Source organism: Chiroxiphia lanceolata, chromosome 1, assembly GCF_009829145.1.
Source record: "Chiroxiphia lanceolata isolate bChiLan1 chromosome 1, bChiLan1.pri, whole genome shotgun sequence".
NCBI classification, from domain to species: domain Eukaryota; kingdom Metazoa; phylum Chordata; class Aves; order Passeriformes; family Pipridae; genus Chiroxiphia; species Chiroxiphia lanceolata.
The window spans coordinates 40,946,726-40,968,720 of NC_045637.1; the positions used below are offsets into that span (position 1 = coordinate 40,946,726).

The following is a 21,995-nucleotide window of genomic DNA, read 5'->3' on the forward strand; positions in this document are numbered from 1 at the left end:
AGCAACCTGTTGTTCCAGTCCAGCTGATTATGCGGATGCTATGACAGTGGAGCAGTATGAATATAAGTATAGATATAACTTTGTCCCATGCCAAGTCCCTTCACAAACTAGGTCATTGCAAACTGCAATTAAGTTAAATCAGTGTCAAGTCCTTCTCCTCTGCACAGCACAGGCTCTTGGCATCCCTTTCCTTGTCTTCTATGGCAGCTGGAGTTGGCCTCATTGGAGGTATGTCAGTCACACTGCCTGATCAGCTCTCTCAGAAGCAAAAACAAACAAAAAAACCTCCAGGCTTCTCCAGTGTTGGGAGTTTTAGCATGGTTTCAAGCCTGATTTGGCTGGCTCTGATATCAGTGGAAGTATCTGCTTCTGGTTATTTTTATGTAGCTTGCTTAAAAAAAAAAAAAAATCATTCATCCTAATATTTTACAAACCTTTCTACTACGCAGTGAAACTGCTGCATGTAGCAGATTACTCTGCTCACTCCCATCATCTCCTACTGAGGGCTTGGTTGCATTGTGCTTAATTATGAATGGTCTCCAAAAAGCCCATTTTACTGTACTATGAAGTGACTCATATCACACAGAAGCTCTGACAACTCGCACCGGGTACTGCAGGCACATGGCGCTGTATTAGTTGGTGACTCATTTCATGTTGTACTCGGTGCTGAGATCTGACTCACACTGAACTGTGTGAGGAGCTGACTGACATTGTACTGGTCTGAAAGCTGGTTTGAATTGGGATGACTCACCCTGGAGTGCATTAAACGGTGATTCACATACTGTTTCCTATTGATTCCGATTGTCGCGATTCACTTCGGATTGTACTATGCTGGCATCTGGCTGCTCTGGCAGGGCAGGCACAGTCATAGTGACACTGCCTTGTGAGCTCAGCTGTACTGCCAAATAGCACAGTATCAACCAGGAGGAGTATCAACCAGGAGGAGTATTACCAAAGTCAATTTAAAGCTGAAGTAGGATCAGAATTTGGCTTAGCGCACCTTCACTTTAGCCATGACACTTTATGGGCATCTTTGCTTCACCTGGCTCTGACAAGCTTTGAAACATGCCTACAAACAGCAAGTGGGGAGTCATGAGCATCTAACTAAAAACCCTGCTGCTTTGATGCCAGGAGATCTCTGGAGTATTTCCAAGACTTACTGCCTCCTTTGTCATTTTTCTGAGTGACAAAACGATGAGATAAACTTTCATAAGTGACTGAGTACTGGTACTTGCTTAAATGTTTCGAGTTCATCAGCTTGTGACTCCAAGAGCTACAGGCACCTTATACTCTGAAAACTCCTTTCTGGTACTTTAAACTCAGCCATCAGACATCACTGCTCACTCTGAAATATGTCCACTGTTCTATCCCAGGGGTAAAGAGGTGTGTAACAGCTGAGGTGATGCTTCCATGATTAAATATTTGGGACCCAGAGTAAAGATATCAAAGTAAGAATTGATATGAAGGGTAGATAAGAAATTAAAGGGGAAATAAACTTAACTGTTCTCTCACCTTTAAGCATTTTATAAAACATAGTGCTAGTTTTACCTTCAGTTGTCTGAACATGCTTTGAGTTTAGAAAGACGCTCCTAATTTTAAACTGACCACAACTAGGACTGAGGTCCAAGCTGATACTGATTCTGATGCCCATTTAGTTAACCAGTGGTTACTGGTTCTTGGTTCCATAGTACGGCAGTGGTGTAACTAGCATCACTGGACTTAGCTCTGGAGAGCCCTGGATCTGGTGCTGATGTTGTTTGTGCAGTGGGCACAGAGGCGCAAGGAGACTCCTCACTGTTACGTCATAGCGATGGTATAGTATGAAAAGTTTTGATTTTACATTTTTCAGCAAATGTAGAATAGCAAAAATGAAATAATGGAACACTTGCATCAAGTAAATTTCATCGGTATTAAATTACTGTAATTCTTACTGGAATGTACAAGGATAATCTTGTTTTGCTTTCTGCATTTGTGTTCAGTTTTCATTACCTGCTTTTTCTTGCCCACTGACATTACCTAATGACAGAGCTCAGGAAGAGCTTTTTCTCTACCAGGAGGATGCATGATGAGGCAGGCTAATACTGGAAGAGTCTCTATGAAAGCACTCGCCTGTTGCTGCTCATCTTTCCAACTTCGCAGGGGAGCCCAGGGCCCGGAGATCGGACGCACTGCGGGACTCCCTTCGCGGCGGGGCGCAGGGGGACGGATGCTGCCTTATCTTCTGTCGCACTCGTGAGGAGAGGCAGAAGGGCCCCTGAAAGCATGGCAGGGGGCCGAGCCGAGGTGTTACCTGCGCTGAGGCTAGGGAGGTGACGGGGTGCGAGGTGCGATCCTGCCCTGGGGAGGGGTCCTGCCCCCGCTCCCGGAGTCGCGGTCAGCCGGGTGCCACCCGGGCTCTGCGCTGGGGACGCGGTGGGAGCCGCGACGGGAGCCCGTGGGGAGGGACGGGACGGGGCGGGGCGAGCCCGAGCGCCAGGCGCTCCTGTCTTGCAGCTCCCGACCCTCTGAGAGGTGGGAGAAGTGCCTTTTGCTCCGGATCGCTCCGGTTCCTCCCGGGGACTGCGGCCACAGCCTCTCTCCCGCCCTGGCCGCTGGAGCCACCGCCGGCAGCGCCGCCCGTCCCGTCCCGTCCCGTCCCACTGCACCCGGATCGGATCCAGCTGCAGCGCGGGGGTCGTGACTGCCGGCGAGGAGCCCGCGGCTGCCCGGACCGCGGGACCGAGGTGCCCGGTCACCGCCGGGCGGCACCGAGCGCTACTTACTGTGTCGGCGACGGGACCCCTACGGGCGTCCTCGCCCGCTTCCCCTCCGCTCCCGGCGGGATGGGCGGCCAGGATCGGCGGCTCGCCGGCCCCACGCATGCGCCCGGTCCCGGCGGACTCTCACGGTGCCGGCCGTGGGTGGGCTCCGCTGCCGCGACCGCAGCCGGAGAGAGTGAGGCCGGCAACCCGCGCTCCCCGCCCCGGCACGGCCCGACGGGGTGGGCTGCGCCGGGCCGCCCCCGGCGAGGCGAACACCGGGGGCCGCTACGGCTCAGGGCCGGTTTGCAACAGGATTGAACGCGGCAGCGCCCGCATCGCGGCGGCGGAGTGGGGAGGGCGCAGGGGGAGCCATGGGGCCGGCGTCGCCTGGAGAAATGCCGGAGAGACCGGCGTGGGAGCGTGTGAATGGAGTGTGTGTATGTGCGTGTGTGTGTGTGCGTGTGTGTGTGTGTGTGTGTGTGTGCGCGCCGAGGGGAGGGGGTGGGAAGGGTTTGGAGAGGCGGCGGTGCCGCCTCGGGGCTTGGTACTGATGCTTCAATACAGATGCCTTACAGGAGAGCCGGGCTTGTCAACCCGGGGCTGGAACACGGTCGCATTTTAAGTGACTGCAGGGATACATATCTTCCCATCCCCCTGCTGCCTCCTGCCTTCCAGCGGCTCACAGGTCACCGCCGCCGGGCTCTCCCGGGCTGGCTCTCCCGTTCCAGCGGAGCAGCTGTGACCCGGCTGCGGCAGCCGCGCAGCGCGGCTCCGGGGAAGGGGAGTGCCCAGGGCCGCTGGGCTCGGCGCTCACCCCGCTCCTCCGGGTCGGCCCTCTCGGCAGCGGCGCCCTTACCAACACCGCCACGTTTTGGGGATTATCTCACCGATAACGATCCGCCGCCTCCACTCCCCGGGCAGTCCCACATGCCGTCTGCCGGAGAAGGGTTAACGGGACGACTGCGGCTGGCTAGTGCCACCGCCGTCCACAGGCAGTGACACTGTCTTCCCGTGAAACCCAGACTGATTCGATGCGTGAACGCTCTGCGTGCTCCTAGTTCCCGGAGCGGGACTCCCGGTTGCCGTCTGGGCTGTTCGCTTCCCGCCCGCGCACCGGGTGCGGTGCACGGCGGCCACGGGAGCCGCCTCGCTGGAGCCCGCAGACCCGGGAAACGCTGGGGATAGCAGATGGGGAGCAGCGAGCTTCGCCTGTAGCGCCTGGGGCTCTGAGCCGCGGGAGCTCGCCCTGCGCCCCCGAGACTCCCACGCCGGTGCCGGCTGGGGCACGTGGGCGGACAGCGGCTTCCCTGGCGCGGGGAGTAGGAGGAGGAGAACGAAGGGGCGGATGCGGCCCCAGGAGCGGTACTCACGGCGCCGGGAGGCTCGGGGGCAGCGCGGGGCTGCGGCGGCGCGACTCCGTGGCACGCCGGGCATCTCCGGCGCTCCGAGGGGAGGTGGCTGGGCGGCGGCGGCGGGGCCGGGGCGGAGGCCGGCGGCGGCTCAGCCCAGCGGCCCCGCAGCAGCGCGGCGAGCGGGCAGCGGGCCCCGGGCCCGGCCAGCAGCGCCGCCAAGCCCGAGGGGCAGAAGTGGGGCCGCGGCGCGTCTCGACGAGGCGCGGAGACGAAGCGCGGGCAGGGCCGGCGGGCGGGGAGCTGCGGCCGCAGGAAGGGACTGGAGAGCAGAGCTGACAGCGGGACGAGGGCCCTGGCAGGCCTCGGAGTCTGCAGCGTGCGGGGGAGGTGTGGGAGCGGGGTGACGGGGCGGGAAGAGAGAGAGAGAGAGAGAGAGAGAAACACAAAGTGAGCATCACCCGGGGGGGACAAGCGGGGACCCTGCACAGCCCAGCAGAGCCCGTCCACCGCGGTGCTAATCCGAGGGGTGGAGGGGTAGCAGCCTTGAACCCCCACCGCCTACCTTCGCATGCCCTGCATGCACACTCTGTCCTTTTAACTTTTCTGAGCCGGTCCTTTAGCTGAGGGCTAGAGGAGACCTCTCCTACCCAGCCAGTGCTCTTTGGGGTTGGGGGTTGGCCATAGTGCCAGAGGAGCATGGGGAATATGTCGGCCACTTACTATCTACGCGAAAAGAGCACCCCCAAAAAAATCCCCACCCCAAAAGCCAACCGCAAACGACGGACGGAGCTGTGGCGGCGGCAGGCGGGCGAAGTGGCGGGGATCGGAGCGGAGCAGAGCCACGGCCGCTCGGCCCTGTCCAGGGTCCTGACCCTGCCCCTCCACCTCCCGCAGTGGTCGGGCAGCTCAGCGAGCCCGCCCCGCTCTGCAGGCGGCAGGGCAGCGTAACCTTGCCCTTTGCTGAGTGTCACTGTCCTGCAGAGCGGAACCCGCCTTGCTAGACCACGAGCCCTAACTGAGTAGGAACTGACAGAAATCACCAGCATGTGGGCTCTGCCTCTCTTTTTTTCTAGCAGTGATTTCTACCTCTTCCTGTCCAAGGCTTCATTTTTTCAATCAAGGTCCAGCCCTTCCCAAAACATCATCCCTATTTCTGGCCTACAACCAGACATCAAAGAGACAGGGAGGAACTGAAGCCTGCACAGTGTGAGAAAAGTCCTTCCCACAGCGATGGCACTGCCTTTGAAGGCCAAAGGCACTGCTACTTCAGCAGGATAACACGGCCATTGATGCCAGGGAAAGGTTCTTGTTAGAGCTGAGACTAGCGGGGAAAGCTGCCATTCCTGCACAGAAGGAGAGTTTGCTGTTGCTTAGCAGCAGAGAGTTCCCCTAGATGTGTTTGGAGAGATGAACTAGGGTAGAAGCTGGATAATGTTCCCAGGAGAATAGAAAAATAGAAAGGTTTATTCCTGCCCCATAACCTCAGTATTTCACCATCCCAATGGCAGGGAGTTTTGCAAATCTCTGCCCCTTTGGTCATGGCAGAAAGCACACAACTGGGATGTTAAATAGACTTCTGTGCTGAACCATAATTGCCAAGGCCCAAAGAGGACCTATAGAGATATTACAGGCTTGATAATCAGAATTAAATGATACTGCCTCACTCCATGTCAGAGAAAAGGGAAGAAAGTCTCAGTACGTGTACCAAGGCAGTTTTCATGTGGCCTAAGACCAAGTTCAAAATACCTGTTAATGCTACTGGTCTTTGAATTCAGCTCTTAGTCTCTCTGCCAGGAAGGGCAGTCATTTAATTCAGATTGGTGAGTAAATGTGCCTCCTCTAAGACCTCTCTAGTCTATGGTCATAGGTGGCTTTCTAAATCTTAGCAGGAATGCTTGAACAAGTTCACATTAAAAATACTGGCATAGTGTAGCTTCTCTCTGTGTGTTCTTGCTCCATCATCCTTTGCATTTCTCTCGGGAGAGTCATGACCTGTTGTCCCTGCCCATGGCAGGGGGTTTGAAACAAGATGGTCTTTAAGGTCTCTTCCAACTCAACCATTCTATGATTGTAAATAACAACTAATTAAAGAAGTTTGGGGTTTTTTTCCCCAAATTAATGACATGCAGTGATGGTGCGTAGTATTGTATAAAAATGTGGTACTTATGCTCCCTAGCATAAGTCTTGTTAGATAAACAAATCCACCTAAGCTAACTATCTTCCAGTGATTGGTGTTTGTAGGCTAATCTGTCTAGCTCTGTAGGTAGGTACAATCACTGCATGTGTACACAGCCACCTAAATCCTGAAGCAGCTAAGTTGTGTGGAGGCCTAATGTCCTCTCTAGCAGTGTTTTCTACCTGTTCTTGTTCAGGGCTTCATTTTTTCAGTCAAGGTCCAGCCCTTCCCAAAACATCATTCCTATCGGGGATATCGTCCTTTAATGTCCTAAGGTTGGTGACATAGTCAGCTTCTCCTTTCTCCCTGAATAATGGATGCACACTGATGTCCAGCTGCATAAGACAGAACTGCATAAACAAGTGCTTGGACTTCAGTGAAATGGGGTTTAAGGTTGAGGGAGCTGAGAGACACAGATTGAAGCCCTCTCTCTCTCTAAAAGAATTTTGAACATGCCTTTCTCATGTGCAAAAGAAAATTCCCTCAGTCATGAGAGCAGCTTCCTTTGCATGTGCATGACTGTGACCTTACTCTTGGTCCCTACGACTGCTCTACTTTGTTCAGGTTCATTCAACTTCACTAGGACAGAAAGAAAGCAAAATGTGAACACCTTGACAATCTAGCTAGGCATGGGAGTATTTGACCTGGCTCTTTCTTCTGTTCCAAAAAATACATTATGGAAAATTGATGTTTACATGTGAGTTGTATATTTAATAAAATTATCCCATATAGTGGCACCTTTGAGTGTAACATACTAGGTAAATAATAAATCAGGATTCAATTTCAATATTGATATTATCTACTATTATATCAGGTATCAGAAAACCCACCTCTACCACTTATTAGACTTTCCTTAATATTTTACATTAGTCTACATAAACTATTGATAAACTTTTAGGAGGGAGGTCTATCCAGCATGCAGTAGTTTTATTTAATTCTATGTCAGAAAGGAATGGTTTTATCTGAGGGTGTCCTTGCTATTTATATTTTATATTGTCCCTTTGTATGCTTCTTAGACTCCAACCTCCCTCTTTCTGCCAACTTGTCCAGTTAATATATCTTCCTAATTTTGTCTCTGTGGAAGTGAAGAAACCTGTTATAGTTTTTATTTATTTTATTTTATTTTATTTTATTTTTTACTGAAAATTTGTATGGCACATGTTTAAAAAAATAAATTTGTTCTCTTTGTTAAGAACATGTTATAAGAAAGGTAATACGTATCTATATTTTAATAACATTGTATTCCAGCATTCTTGCAGTCACACTTCAGTGGGTGACATAATGCACATATTAGCTCTTTTTGGGCCTGTTTGGCTCTAACATGTTAGGGCAGATTGCTGGGCCTCATACCTGAACTTCTGCTCCTTGCCCAAGGAGAGGTCACACACATTTGTATGGCAGCTTATGGGTACTAGGCTATTTCAGTGTTTCATGCTCACTTAAATTGTTAAATAGAGAGTTTTTAGGCTGTTGAATGGAGCTGATTCATAGTGAATTAGGGAGCAATTCAAACAGAGAGTAAGAAGCCATTTTTGACTTTTTTCATTGACATGAAAGTGCACTTGTTACAAATCGTTTTGAAGATTGAGAGGCTTTTGTGGGAGAGGAGATATTTTCAGAAGGAGAATGAGTTTCCAGGGACTTTAGCTAAACTTCAATTTTATTTATATATCAGCAATATTCTAGTATTTTCTTTCTTTTATCCCTTAATAAAAGCTAAAAATGTAAAAAGAAAAATAAAAGATACGTTTAAATAACCATATTTTGAAGTGAACATAATACCAGTGATACTAGGGGAATCAGCTTTGTTGATCTTTAAAATATTTATATCTGTTCAACATCAGTTTCTTACAGGTGTAAGTAACTTTTCTTCATGGATCTATTAGTCATTGCTTTCAAATAGAAGACGTGTTGATGGGAGGCAGAATAAACCAAAGTCTTCAAACATGTAAGACCAACTATAGAGTAGCATGGTCCCACAGACCATTAACTAACTTGTCCTACATGCAGGGATGCTTTTTAGTACTTAATTTTTCATCAGCATTAATGGTAATGTGTTAATTCACCAGTAGAATTCATTTTGTGTAAGCCCAAGTGTGAAAGCCCCACCGTGAAGTTCTTCCCGATGCCACGTCATTTATAATGTCACAGGGTGTCTCTTAGCCTTTTGCTGGAGGATTAAGTTTCCTCAAGACTAGATGCTAAAACCTGTGATTGTATTACATTAAGACTAATGCTCAAAAAGTTATCAAAGCAGTTAAACTTGGTTTAGATCTCCATGCAGGCAGAATGTCTTTTAATTGGGGGCTCTGCTTAGAGCTTTGATAGTTATTTCAGCACCATAAGGTTATTTTCTAGGGTAATGTATTTTCTCAGAGTTGTCCAGTCCCATAAGTTATGTTCTGCCAAAACTCTTAGCTTCAGTATTTGTATCAGTCAGTCTCTACTCCAAAGCTGCCCAAAGTCAGGGAATTAGCCTCCACCGTGTCCACTCGCAATTCTGTTTCTTTTCCACTCCTACATATCACATTTTTGTTACTTCTAAGGCAGAGGAAAACTTAAAGACAAGTAACATTTGAGATGGAATTAAATATAAGAAATAAGGGTGTGATTTCTAGTAATAGGACTGAATGCAGAATTTCAGAGCGTCAGAGTCAGCTCAGCGACGGTTCTACTCCCCCTTCTGGCCCCAGTCCAGCTGATGGGTGCAGACTCCGCGGGGTTTGTGAGCCCTCGGATGGAGCTCTGTGGTGCAACTCATGTGCTTAAAATCCTTGGTGACTCAGAGATACTGGCAGATTGACAGACTATCCAGGAAGTCGGTGGCTTGGGCAAAGCAGGTCTAATTAGAAATTGCCATATGACACATACAGAAAATGAAATATTTGCTGAAGTGCGACTGCATTAAGAAACTCTGTTTTTCATTTTATTTGTCATGTTTGGCAAATTGAAGCTTTACTATATTCAGTCTGACCCTCTCATCTGATGAATTACAATAAATAAATAAAAAAATATAATGCCAACAACGTTTTTTAAAAATCATGAGATTAACATCTTTAATTCTATCATCTGGGTTGTGGTGTGGTGGTTGTTTTTGTTTTTGTTTTTGTTTTTGTTTTTGTTTTTTTGGTGTGCATATGTGTGGGTTTTTTTTTTGTTTTGTTGTTGGTTTGTATTTTTTTTTTTTTTTTTTTCCCCAGAAACCTTCGAATTATTTGGAATCATTAAAAATACTTATAGGTTAGGCTTGATTCAAAAAGAAATATCTCTTCCATCACATGAACTTTCCATCAGCGTATGTCCCAATGACATGAAAGACCCTGTACTAAATGTCTGGGCAAAATGTTGACCAGAACGAGGTTAGCTTCTACATACAAAACTGTGAGTTTTCAAACGATGGAGGAAGCTGCTTGGTAACGCTCATTACAAGCTTCCAGAAGGTGTCACTGTGCACCTATATTTTGAATGGGAAACCTCAACATTTAAGTATTACTGCCAAAGCACTATTCCTCCTTTTGCTATTAAGGCTTCTCTTCTCTATCCATAATGGAAATTAAAAGAACAATAGAGAAAAATATTCTTCTTTTTTTTTTTTTCATGATTAGAAAAGGAAAAATATCTTCATAATACCACTGTCACTCAAGAGGTACCTATCTAACCATCACCTGCCGGAATATTCCTGATATACTGTGGGTCATGCCTAACCTGATTATTATGCAGGATCCTTACCATACGTGCTTGGTAAGCAATAAATACAGTTAAATTAAAGAGATCAAAACTGACAAGACTGCACTTTTTATGTCTATAAAGGAGTTAGTAGTTACATTCTAGAGCTGGTTCAGAAAAGAATATTAACAGGGCAATTTGGAACCAGTGCTCCTGAACAGATCAAGGTTTCAGGGTAGCTGAGTAGTTCAAAGTGAATCTGAAAGCCTGGTTGCACATTGTGGCTGCACAGTAATATTCCAGCTTGACAAGATTCCTGAGGAAGACACTGTGATTTTTGCCATTAACTTCCATCAGGTTTTGGACCTTATAAAATATGGATGAATTCAGAAAATTATGCAGCCATGTTAAAAGACTGATGGGAGAAAATACAGCTCTCTTATAGGACGTGGTGGAAAATATGAAAAGAGAAATGCACTAAAATTCCTCTGAAAAAGAAGAACAAAAGAATAAAGAACTGGCAATCAGAGATGGCTAAAGAGTATGAGGTTAAAAGATAGTATCAGAAACAAGAATGCTGTAGGCTGATAAATGCTGTCGTGAAGAGCAAACTCTGTATTTGTGTCATCGCAAACTAGACTGAGTTAGTGACCAGAAGTATTTATCCAGCATCTTAAAAAGATATATGAATGATGATGAGAGGAAAAAGAACTGATTTGATAAGAATGACAGTGAGGAGAAGGTGTAAATATATTTTGGAAATGGGAAAACTTCAGGTGATATCTATGCCAGAGTATTGATTTATCAGTGGTACTGAACTCTTATCCCTGTCATGTAGATATCCCTGTGAAAGTGAATGGAAAGGCCTGAGGCTTTGTTGCAGAATTTCTCACTAATATTTCTTTCAGAGATGCCCTGTGTGATCTTGCCCATGCAGGAGTACCCACCTGGATTAGAGTGACTGTGATTGCAGACAGCACAAATTACTGGCTGAATGTCATGTTTGCTTTAGGCTTAGAAGCAGACTTACAAATGGTATCAGTTCCCTTGACACCACAAATACTGAGTTACAACTTAAAGTCAGAGGGGATCTCAAGTAGACAAAAAAAACCAACAAACAAAAAAAGGCTCAGACTTACTAAGCTTTTTGGGGAGGCACTTGATGTGTTCCCGTGAAACTGCGTTTCTCCTGTTTGATGCACAGATAGATTGACACTCCTTTCTGCAGGCTGGGCTTTTCCTCTGGCCACTCCGGGCTGTCTATCATGTTTCTCTGCACTGCACTTTGCTGCAGATTCTAGAATTGTCCTGAGAGGGAGAACAGCACTCAGGATGCATAGAATTCTGGATATACCTATTTTTATGTCCCATCTTTATGCATCACTGTTCAAAACAACTCACTGACAGGCTACACTTGTGGTGGCTTCCCTCCCTTACACTACTGCTTTGAAAGATCATGTCCTCCTCCTGGACAGACAAAACATCCCTTCCAACATCCTTTCTGCAGTTCATTTCAAACATACCACCTCACCAAACACAGAAAAGACAAAGTGAGACTGCAAGTCTCCTGTCTTCAACAGTCTATACCTTTTTCTCTGACCTGTAACACCTGAAACTTATTTCTTCTGATTATTTGGAAAGGTTGATAAGAAACCAGCCTTTTTTGTTTAAAGTGTGATACTTGAGAAATCATGGCTATTTTATGAGTCTGAAACAATTTTATAGTCTGAGCATGCCATTGTTATCCAGGTAAATCATTCAAGAAGATGCTATTCTTGTACTGAAATGAAGCACGTGCGTTTATCTGCATAGGGTCTGTATGAACAGAATAAATGCAGTTCAGCGAGGAAGACTAGTCTGTCATAAAAATAGCAACCATTTTTCAGAATCAAACATTTCAGTGAACATTAAGAAAGCCAGTTTTCAGAAATGTCCTTGGCATTTAAGGGCTGTGACTCACTTTGTCAGTCTTCTGACTGCAGAACTATTCCGTGCCAAACCATCCAGAAGACCTGGATGTAAACTGAAAAACACCCATATTCAATATAAATGTTATAGATATCCCATGTATTGACATATAGAATTTGGGGGGTAATGTAAATCAGTAAATGGAGCAAGAATTTGCAAATGAAAGAACAGGACAAAGGGTCAGAGAGGAGCAACTCAGCTGCCTCTCCAGCACACCTGTGCAAATCTATGCACAAGTTCCAAGCACCAAAAGGCACAAAGGGTGTGAGTGCCAAAGCTTATTTGGGATACTAAACTCCAGGATGGGCAAGAATCCCTAAAAGGAGATTCTCTTCCCCAAAGACGTCTGTCTTGGAAGAATCCTTGTGTTTAAACAAATTAGTTTGGTAAAAAAAAGAGAAAAGCACAGATTTTACAAAATCAAGCAGTGCAGAGCAAGAAAATTAGTACTTTAAAATATTATAATCTGCCTACCTCTCATAATAAATGACAATCGTTATACAGTTCAAGAATTAATAATTTTTCCTATTTTGGTCTAAGTCTGACCCATTGTTTTTGCTCTTAACCTGATTACCCTCAAAGGAAACCATGAAGTTGACAGAACAATAAGAACTGTTTCCTTCTTTATTTAGTCCTAAAATAATTCACACAAGATGTCACAGAAAAAAATCACAGCTACTTCCTGAAATCAAGCTGTGTTCACAACTGGAACCAGATGCATAACGAAACAAAGTTGAGCCTTTCCCCTTTTTCTACATGAATTCCTCGACATAGAACTGATATCTCTAGACTCCTGAAAATAATTTTCATCCTTCTTGAGAGAGTAATTGAGTGCTTGCAAGAGTGAAACAGGAAAAATGATGTGACATTTTGTAAGACAATCAGCTGCTGCTTGGCAGGCACCACTGGGCAGCTCCTGATTTATTGCAACCTGTTCATACCATTAACAGTTGACATGGCATTTTAGTTTGGATTTATTTTCAGAACGACACTGAAAGTATAATATTGAGGGCAATAGCCTCCTGACCTGTTTCCAACCACATCTGGTGGTAGAATGAATATCTGTTAAGTTAAAGATCTCAACATCTAATTTCCTGAGAGTTCCATTGGAATCAGTGTTAGAATAGGGAGGGGCTGTGGGAAAGGGCTGTGGGAAAGGCCTAGCCTTCTCAGACACCCAGAACAGTCAATAAGCAGGCACAGACCTGCTGTGAGCCAGGCTTCATCAGTTCACCTGCTCACAGATCCTTGCCATTTCCCAAGTTTTACCCTTCAGCCCACCTTTTAGATGTGGTGATGGAAAAACAACATTCTGCCTGCCTCAGTTTTAAGTTTAAGAAGACAGATACAGTTATTTATATTGTACGTTAATAAGGTGTTTCCATCCCACATGTGGCCTCTGTGCTAAGAGGGTCTCTCCCTTGCATTTCCTGGCTTGGCAGGGCTTTGAGTCCAACCTGCTCTGAGAAGGATGCACCCAGCTATCACCTAGCAACATGGATTTTGAAATTAAGATATTTGTGACAGGATATTCTGATCCCTTTTTGCACCTTTCTTTTGATTGGATAAAGCTGACTTAGGAAAATGATGCAAATAAACGAGAGTAATGTTATTGCACAGAATGGACCATCAAAATGTGGGACTGAGTAAGCATTAAAAGGCTTGAAAGAAATACTGCTTTTCCCTCAGAGCCTTTGAAATGTTTGTGGAAATAAATTACTGTGAAAAAGCATATGTGGAATTAATGATTTTTGTGTTTTTGCACCACTCATGTAAAATGCATATCAGGTAGTAGGCATTGTATACAAATTGGCAAGGAGAAGGAGAAAATTAATCTTCATGCTCACTACATATACAACAAGGAGTAATGAATTTAAACAGCAGGCAAGGATATCTGAGTTGATCCTAGCAGCAAAGGTCAGATGATACTTTCAAACTCCCACCCAGAACCACCTTTGATAATCATATTCCATAGAACTGTTTAGGTTCAAAGGGACCTTGAAGATCATCTATTTCTAACCACTTTACCATGGGCAGGGACACCTTCCACTAGACCAGGTTACTCAGATCTCCATCCAGCCTGGCCTTAAACACTTCCAGGGATGGGGCATCCACAGCTTCTCTGGGCAACGTGTTCCAGTGCCTCACCACCTACACAGTAAAGAATTTCTTCCTCATATCTTATCTAATTCTACCATCTTTCAGATTAAGTCCATTCCCCCTTGTTCTATCACTACATGCCCTTCAAAAAGTCCCTCTCCAGCTCTCTTGCTGGCTCTGGAATTCTGGACTAAGGTCTCCCAGGAGCCTTCTCAGGGCTGAACAACCTCAATTCTCTTAGCCTGTCTTTACAGGAGAGCTGTTCCAGCCCTCTGATTACCATGATAGTGAACCCTACATCATTTTCCTGGTCACTGGAAGGATTTGCTAATTAGAGTGGACTTGCTGACACCTGCAACTGTGTATTGGAAATAAAGCAGAGTGTAATGGGAACTCCATGCTCAGGTGGTCTCTAACGTATCATAGCATCTAGGTAAAGCCACAAGTCAGAGCAATACCAACTGTATTATGTTGGGTTGGTGATGCAAAAAGGTACATAATTTTAATTTTGTATTTTAGTGGAAATCATTTACTTTCATCATTCTGGCTATGAGAAACACATTATGGAATAAAGGTAAATTCCTTCTGAAAAAATTCCTAGACACCCAAACCAGATGCCTTTTTAAGAAAGTCTCCATCATATTCCAGAGAAATGCTGCTTTTCCCTAGTGTCCTTTATCTAAACTGTTAATTCTTGCTGCTTGAAAGGGTATCCTAAATTAATATCTTTGTAAATCTGAATATCTCAAATGAGTTGATTTAGACTTAGGCCGAATAGCTTATTTATTAACCAGTATGACATTTTGTTCCACTTAAAGAAGGTCATTGTATATTATAAAAAACAATCTCTGTAATTCAGGTCAGCATAGGATTGTTTCACTGAAAAATTTACAGAACTAGTGTAGAAACAGTTTGCCTTTTGATTTTCATATTCATTAAATTCTTTCTGACAGTAACATCCTAATCAGCCCAGGAATCTGCATTTTTTCTATTTCAAAGGTACACACCTGAAAAGGAAGCTTTAGGACTAATTCAATAGTAAAATATGTAAATCACTAAATTGGAAAACCACATGATTGCAAATTAGTACAAATTATCTCTGAGGACTAGAAAATTTGAACACCATTAATATGCAAGTAATCCACCCATTAATGTGTAGTACATTATTATTTTGACAACTTTTACAAAAGAATGCCCTCTGATTGCTGTCTACATGCTATTATTGGCTCGTAGACAATTGCTGGCTGAGCAATACAGCCAGCTATTTTCTGAAGAGTTTTTCTGGATGCAAAACAAATTTTTTTTATGAATTAAAAATATTATTATGCCATATAATTACAGAACAGTTTAAAAAGAAAGACTTTGAAGAGCTCTTTGTTTCATGGAATAGTTGAGACTGGCTGGGGCCTCTGCGTATTGTTTGGTCCTGCCTCCTGTTCCTCATGTTTGAAGACCTCTGAAGATGGAGACTTCAGAACCTCTCTGGGCAACCTGTCCCACTGTTCCACCACCTCATCATGAAAAAGCACACAATTTTTTCTGTCTGATAGTATAATTCCTGCATAAGCCACATTCATCTGTTCTTACTTTCATGCATAATGCTAAACATTAAAACATACAGTTTTAAAAGGAGTTACATTTAAAGGTTTGAGCTCCCTGGAGCAGACTAGTATACTATGGACATTCAGGGGAAATATGACGAGAAAACTCCAAACCCAACATGAAAAGTCTCTGCAAGGCTGCCCAGGGGTAGCAAGCAAGTGGTGAAAATGAGTCCTATCTACTGACATTAGCTAAACCAGTGTCTGGTTTAGCTGCATGTCTTTCAAGGCTAAGCCTGCTGGAGGGTGTCCCATTCACAGCACATTGTGCTCCTCCACTGTTCCCAGCATGACCACAGAGCTGAATCAGCCTCTCCTGGCCAACTGTCCTCAGTTTATATACTGGTCATGACACCCTATGATATGGAATATCCTTTTGTCACATTCAGGTCAGTTGTCCTGGCTCTGCTCCTTGCTAGTTTCTTGTGGACCTGCTCAGTGACAGAGTGTGGAAAACTGAAAAGACCTTGACTTAGGGCAAGCACTGCTTAGCAACAACTAAAACTTCAGTATGTTAATAATGTTAGTCTCATAGTGAATCCAAAACACAGCTCTGCACCACCTACTAGGAAGAAAATTAACTTTATCCCAGCTGAAACCAAGATAACACTGCAGGTCTCAAAAGGATTTATACAGTCTGTAAAAATGTGCAGGAGTAGCCCTTTCTTAACTAGTGAAAACATTTCAGGGACAGGACATATCCTTGTTATAAAGGATACATGTCAAGAAAAAAATTAACCACCACAGAAGATCACAGAGAGATGATGTTCTCCAGCTTGTCCTAGAAAAAATTTTGCTTACCTTTAAAACTAAGTGCATATGATTTTATTTTATCTTAATCTATACCTATTTAGCAAAACCCCCACTCTTTACCAAAAAGTATACTGTATCACCAAAGAAGCTGTCAATAAGACTAGTTGCTCATAATTTGGTGGTCCTAAATGCTCTGTAATACTCCTAATTTCTTTCCCAGATTCTGTCTCCCTTTAAAGCATTGCTCCTGAATAAAACAGAGCATCAGAGATCAAACATCTCAAATTTTACATCTGCTATGTAAGAATAACTATTTTTGGCATAGACAAAGAATGCTAGCTGCCAAGTGATTCAATCCATACCCATACAGTTTGCATCCCCTGACAATCTCAAACATAAGAATTAGATAAAATGTGACTGTTGAACTATGTTTCAGCTATTTATGCACAACACCTGCTCAAAAGAACAGAAGGAATGTGTTCTTGGTATAAGTTACTGCTTGATTTCTTCATAACACCCTGTGACACAATCACAAGCTTTCAGACATACAAATGTCACCGTGACTAAGTATGAAAAATAAGCTTCACTCCTGACATAAAAATGTACCTAGTAGGGATTATATTGCCTAAAGAGGGTGAGTATATTTATATAATATATTATATTAATATAATTATATATTACTAATATCAGAATTGTTTCCTACTCTCGTAAAAGAGAAAGACAATATCTGACTTCAGAGGGACTGTCAAGAGTAATAGCAATTAATGACTGACAGCACTCGTTACCTGAGGGTACTAGAATACTTGGCAAGGCAGTGCAATCATTCAACTAGCATGTCTGGCTTTGAAAATAACATCTTTTATGATTTTTGAGCTTTCTGGAGTTGTTTGTGAATGGATTCCTCTTTTATCAAAGAAATCATGTGACCAAGCTGTGCATGGTCATGAGTGACTTCCACATTACAAGCAGTTCACAGAATAATGTTTGACATCTCCAGATCCAAAGGGTTCTTCCTGCAGACCTGACATTAGCTAGGTGAAGGAAAAAGGATGCCATACTTCCCTTGGGCTGCTCCTTCAGACAGCATGCTCGTGGCCATTTCCATTTCTGCCTGGCCTCCCACACGGAATTGGACTTAGCAAGAAGAAAGGCCATGCTGGTATAACCAGGGTATCACTATGTCTCAGCCTACAGGTTATTGTTTAAGAAGGCTTAATACTTGTTCTCTACCTCTCCTTGGCACACACCTTCTCACCACTATGCTTTTCTTCACCTCTCTTCTTCATGCCTTGAGGAGGAAAGAAAGCCCTTACAAATGAGGCAAATGTCAACAGGAGCTGGAAAGGACTCTGCTTGAATCCCCAGGGCTGCTCCCTCTGAGTAGGTGAGCTGGAAGCAAGGGGATCCCACATCTCATACCACAGTACTTGAGCAAGGTAAACTGCACAGACACAGGGACAACCCAAGAAACATCCAGATCATAAGACAGTATCATAGCAAGGTGGAAGTCAGCTCCTCAGATCAACCACCAGGCAAGCCCACACTGACAGGAAACAGCCAAGGTCAACCCAGAAAGTCAGCCCAGGGTGGGCGTTAAGGGCTCAACCAGGTGGCTCCACCACATGGCTGTCACTTGACTGGAGATGATCACTTCAGAACAGCTCAAGGGAACAGGCCCTCAGGGCTAAACTTAAATAGAGCTGCTGGGTCCACCGGTGAGGGTGGAGGCCCCAGCTGAGGCTGGTCAGGGCCATTAACATTTATGAGTGCCCTCAGAGCCCTGACACTGCTGTCCATCTGCACTTGCCCAGTCACTTATTGTCTGTAGGTGTATTGTTCATGTAACCCCCAAAAACTCTGGAGATTCTAGGCTTAGAAATCATAATTATGTTATAGAAGTGAAACAGGTTCTCTCCAGGTGTAATCTGGATGTGAACTAAAACATGGTATTCCTGTGGAGAAAATTATAGAATCATAGAATCAGCTGGGTTGGAAGGGATCTCCGAGATCATCAAGTCCAACCCTTGATCCACTACCGCTGCAGTTTCTAGACCATAGCACTGAGTGCCACATCCAGTCTTGTCTTAAAAACCTCCAGGGATGGAGAATCCACCACTTTCCTGGGCAGCCCATTCCAATATCTGATTACCCTCTCTGTAAAGAAATTCTTTCTAATATCTAACCTAAGCCTCCCCTGGCACAGCTTAAGACCATGCCCTCTTGTCTTGCTGATAGTTGTCTGGGAATTCTCATCATCTTCTGAGGAACCGATAGCAATGAGCTCTGTGGAACAAGACTTTCACCAAATTTTGTCAATAAGAAAAAACTGTGATATGTTTGAAACCTTGTACTACCTCCTTGTGCTATGTAATTTTTCTGGGGTGTTTATTTTGTTAACTTGCATAAAGCTCATTGGGAGCACACAAGAATGTGTCCATGTTAGCTCTGGGTTAAGAAAATTCTTGCATCTTTGTGTTGAGACTGGTAAAAAGAATTTATTCCATTTTGCTTTTTAACACTTCTACAAATCAAGATGCAAACATGTCAGAGGGAAAGGCTTTTTAGGCAATGCAAATGGAGATTAGAAACAAGCAACTTCTTGAGCTAATGTAAATGTCACAAAGAGTATTTAAGAGGCCTTTAAGCTCTGCCTACCACCTTTCAAAAACATTTCTTTGGTAATTCAGTTTCTTTTTGAAAGCATGCTCAAGAATAAATAAACCTAATTCAAGTGTACTGCTAATTTTTTTTAAAAAACGATCTATTTAATATTTTGACTTTTATACTCTTCAGCATATTGAATTAAATGCCAACTTGCTCTCAGAAGCAGCCACCACTAATATTCAGAAGCATCAAATTCAAAATCTCATCTAAAGTGAAAGGGAACATGGGAATTAATGAGGACTGTGGAATCAGTCCAATCAAGGACACTGCCAGTCACACAAATTACAGGTCTAGGAACATAGTCTGTCTATTTTAACCAGTATCACATACAGAAATTTCAGAAAGAATCTGAACTTTCTGTATACTTTAACACCACAAGGACTTAAAAAAAAAAAAAAAAGTAAGTTTTAACATGATCTCATCTATTCTGGAAGTGTAAGTGACAAACCAGTCTTGAACCTTACAAACTTCAAGTTGGTTTCCTAAATACTACTAGGAAATCATGTAAACCTTAGAGCCATGGTTCCCTACTGGTAAAAAAGAAAGGCATTTCTTTCCTATGTTAAGTAAAACTTGCCATTTATTTTAGTTCCCTAGCCTTAGGGCTGTACACATTTCTAGATGGGTAAGTTTTCTAACTTCCTATCACTAACACAATCCTTGTAGACTCATTAACTACTAGTAACATTGCTTATGTTACATATGTGAAAGGATCATTTGCTGATATGGTTTATGAAGTTTTGGAGATGTGTTCCCCCAGAGCATGTAGCCTCACACACGAGTTTCCATGTGACAGCAGCTTCAACTCAGCTGAGATCAAGAAATGGCTACAGAGCATCTCCTGGGTAGTCTCTGCAGACTGCCTCTGCTTCCAGAGATGAGAGCCTCATCAGCAGAGCTGCAGCACTTATAAACAAAAGCACTGAACAAAGGAAATGGGACAGATAGCCAGCAGAAAGGAAGCTGGTAGCACTGCTGTTAAAGGAACCACGGACAGTAGGTGGCTCTGAACCTTTCAGTGGCATTTAGATACCTCTGTAGATAAATCCCTTTGCAGATCAGAGAAGTAGTAAGTTGTCCTCTGTGAGGTCCCTGACTCAGTCCTGTGCACCATGTTCTCAGAGACTCAGTGACAAACTACAATTTCAGGCAACATCCATAAAAGTAATCACCAAGCTGAAGGGAACAGTTAACCTGAGATGAATTAAAGGATGGGTAAAACAGAAATGTCTGGGAACTCAAGCTGTCAAGAACTCAATATATGGATTTCAGAAAGGATTAAATTCAGGAGCCATTGTACCTGTGAAAAAAAATCCCTTTGCCTTCAAGAGGGCCAAGAAGTCCCCCGGCTCTTGTGCTAAATGGACAGATAATGAGACAGATGACATGAAATTCTGAAAGGAGTGTACTTTGTTCATTAGCAGAAACAGTTTCCCAATAGCAGCAAAGCAGACTGAGCATTTCCTCTCAGCAAAAGCAATGAAAGTTATTTAGGATGAGTGCATTCCTATAATTCAAACGAAATGGCCTTGTGGAAATGGGCATGCATTGGCTAAGGAGATGGGATGGAGAAGTCAATTCTAGCTTTAACTTGAATCTCTGTAGGGCAGATGTGGAATGGAGAATGGCTTCTTTCCCTGTCTTGCCTTTCATCAACCCTGCCAACAACCTCAACTGGCTGCCTTAGCCCTTCTCTACTGGTTTTAAGTCTGAAAAAATGCCAAACTTAGAGTGGTTCCAAGAATGCAGGACTTCACTGTCACATTCTCTTCCCTATCATGCACCAGGGTGCACTACTTCTGCACCAAAGCTTTAATAAGATACAGTTTCTTGTACCTGAATCTCTTGCTCTGCTGAGCTGCAGAAGAGCTTGCTTCACACCATAAACAGTAACAGCTCAGCCCTCAGGCAGCTTTCAGGCTTTTGACAAAATCTAGAGGATACATGATTGTTGTTTTTAATTAAGGAAAACAGTTCACCTCTACATGATCACTAAGGGGGATTTACTGTAACACCCTAATAGATTTTAGTATTATGCTGTGTTTGATTTCTTTGGCATATCTTCTTTTGTTAACTACCAATAAAAATCAACTGAGACAGCATCATTAAAGAATGCAGACCTCTTCAGTGTCTAAACACCATGAAGCAACATATTTTCCCTCACCATATTTTCCCTCCCTTTTAACAACAGATTAGCTTCACAAAGTATGAATCATTTTTATGAGTTAGATGGATATGTTTAAAATGTTCTTTGAAAGCAAATACTTAACAGGAAGGCGGATCACCACCTCCTTTTTCACTGTGGTTGGGACACACTGAGGAACAGAGTGCAGAAGACAAGGTTCAGGAATAAAGGAAAACTACATGAACGGTGATAAACAATCTATGGCTGTTATTCATGACGTTAACATTTTCTTTCTCCTTCTTTCCAGATATACCACTTCACCCCCTCCTTCAGGACATTTGGGTAACCCTGCATTTTTTTCTTACCTTGAAAATCCATTCTGTTGCTTTAATCTCCATTTCTTCTTCATTTTGTAGGGTCTCCTTTGCTTGACAGTTGTCTGCATGGTAGCTGTGAGTCCTGAAGTAGAGCAAAACTTGCCTCCACATCAAGAAATAGAAAGGCTGTTCCTGAATCAAAATTTTCAGTGATGTTCTTGGAGAAGCACCACTTTTATTTAATGATGAAACTAAACCAAATCCCAGACATCGGGCTGAATGACAACAACATAAAGATTGCTCGTCCTTACACTGATGGACAAATGTCAGGGCCTCTTGCAGCTTGCCAGTCCTTCCTGCAGCCTCCACAGCTCTGGAGACAAACAGGATTATCTGCCCTCAGATATCTGCAGTGTCTCATCCCCTCAGCATGTGCCAGCTTAGAGATTAGATTTACAACTTTGTAGGTTTTAGTAAGTTGAAAAGGGGAAAGACAGGCACATGGCAGTGGAATACATGTCAGAGAAACAAG

The 21,995-nt window shown here is 44.0% G+C and overlaps 1 protein-coding gene across 4 annotated transcripts in view; it reads right to left on the reverse strand.

The window, feature by feature from the left end:
• Nucleotides 1–21,690, reverse strand: part of RGS20 (regulator of G protein signaling 20) — a 39,696-nt gene extending 18,006 nt beyond the window's left edge. The window contains exons 1-2 of one of the 4 annotated variants that reach the window (XM_032680344.1): nucleotides 21,512–21,690; nucleotides 19,172–19,174 (exon numbers count right to left, since the gene is read on the reverse strand). In XM_032680344.1, coding sequence (XP_032536235.1) covers nucleotides 19,172–19,174; nucleotides 21,512–21,634 — 126 coding nt within the window. In that variant the 5' untranslated portion in view covers nucleotides 21,635–21,690. Of the gene's footprint in view, nucleotides 1–2,762; nucleotides 3,218–3,628; nucleotides 3,899–4,111; nucleotides 4,174–19,171; nucleotides 19,175–21,511 lie in introns of those variants that run through there. The other 3 variants (XM_032680327.1, XM_032680312.1, XM_032680303.1) reach the window with 3 other exon arrangements.
• Nucleotides 21,691–21,995: the final 305 nt, after the last annotated feature.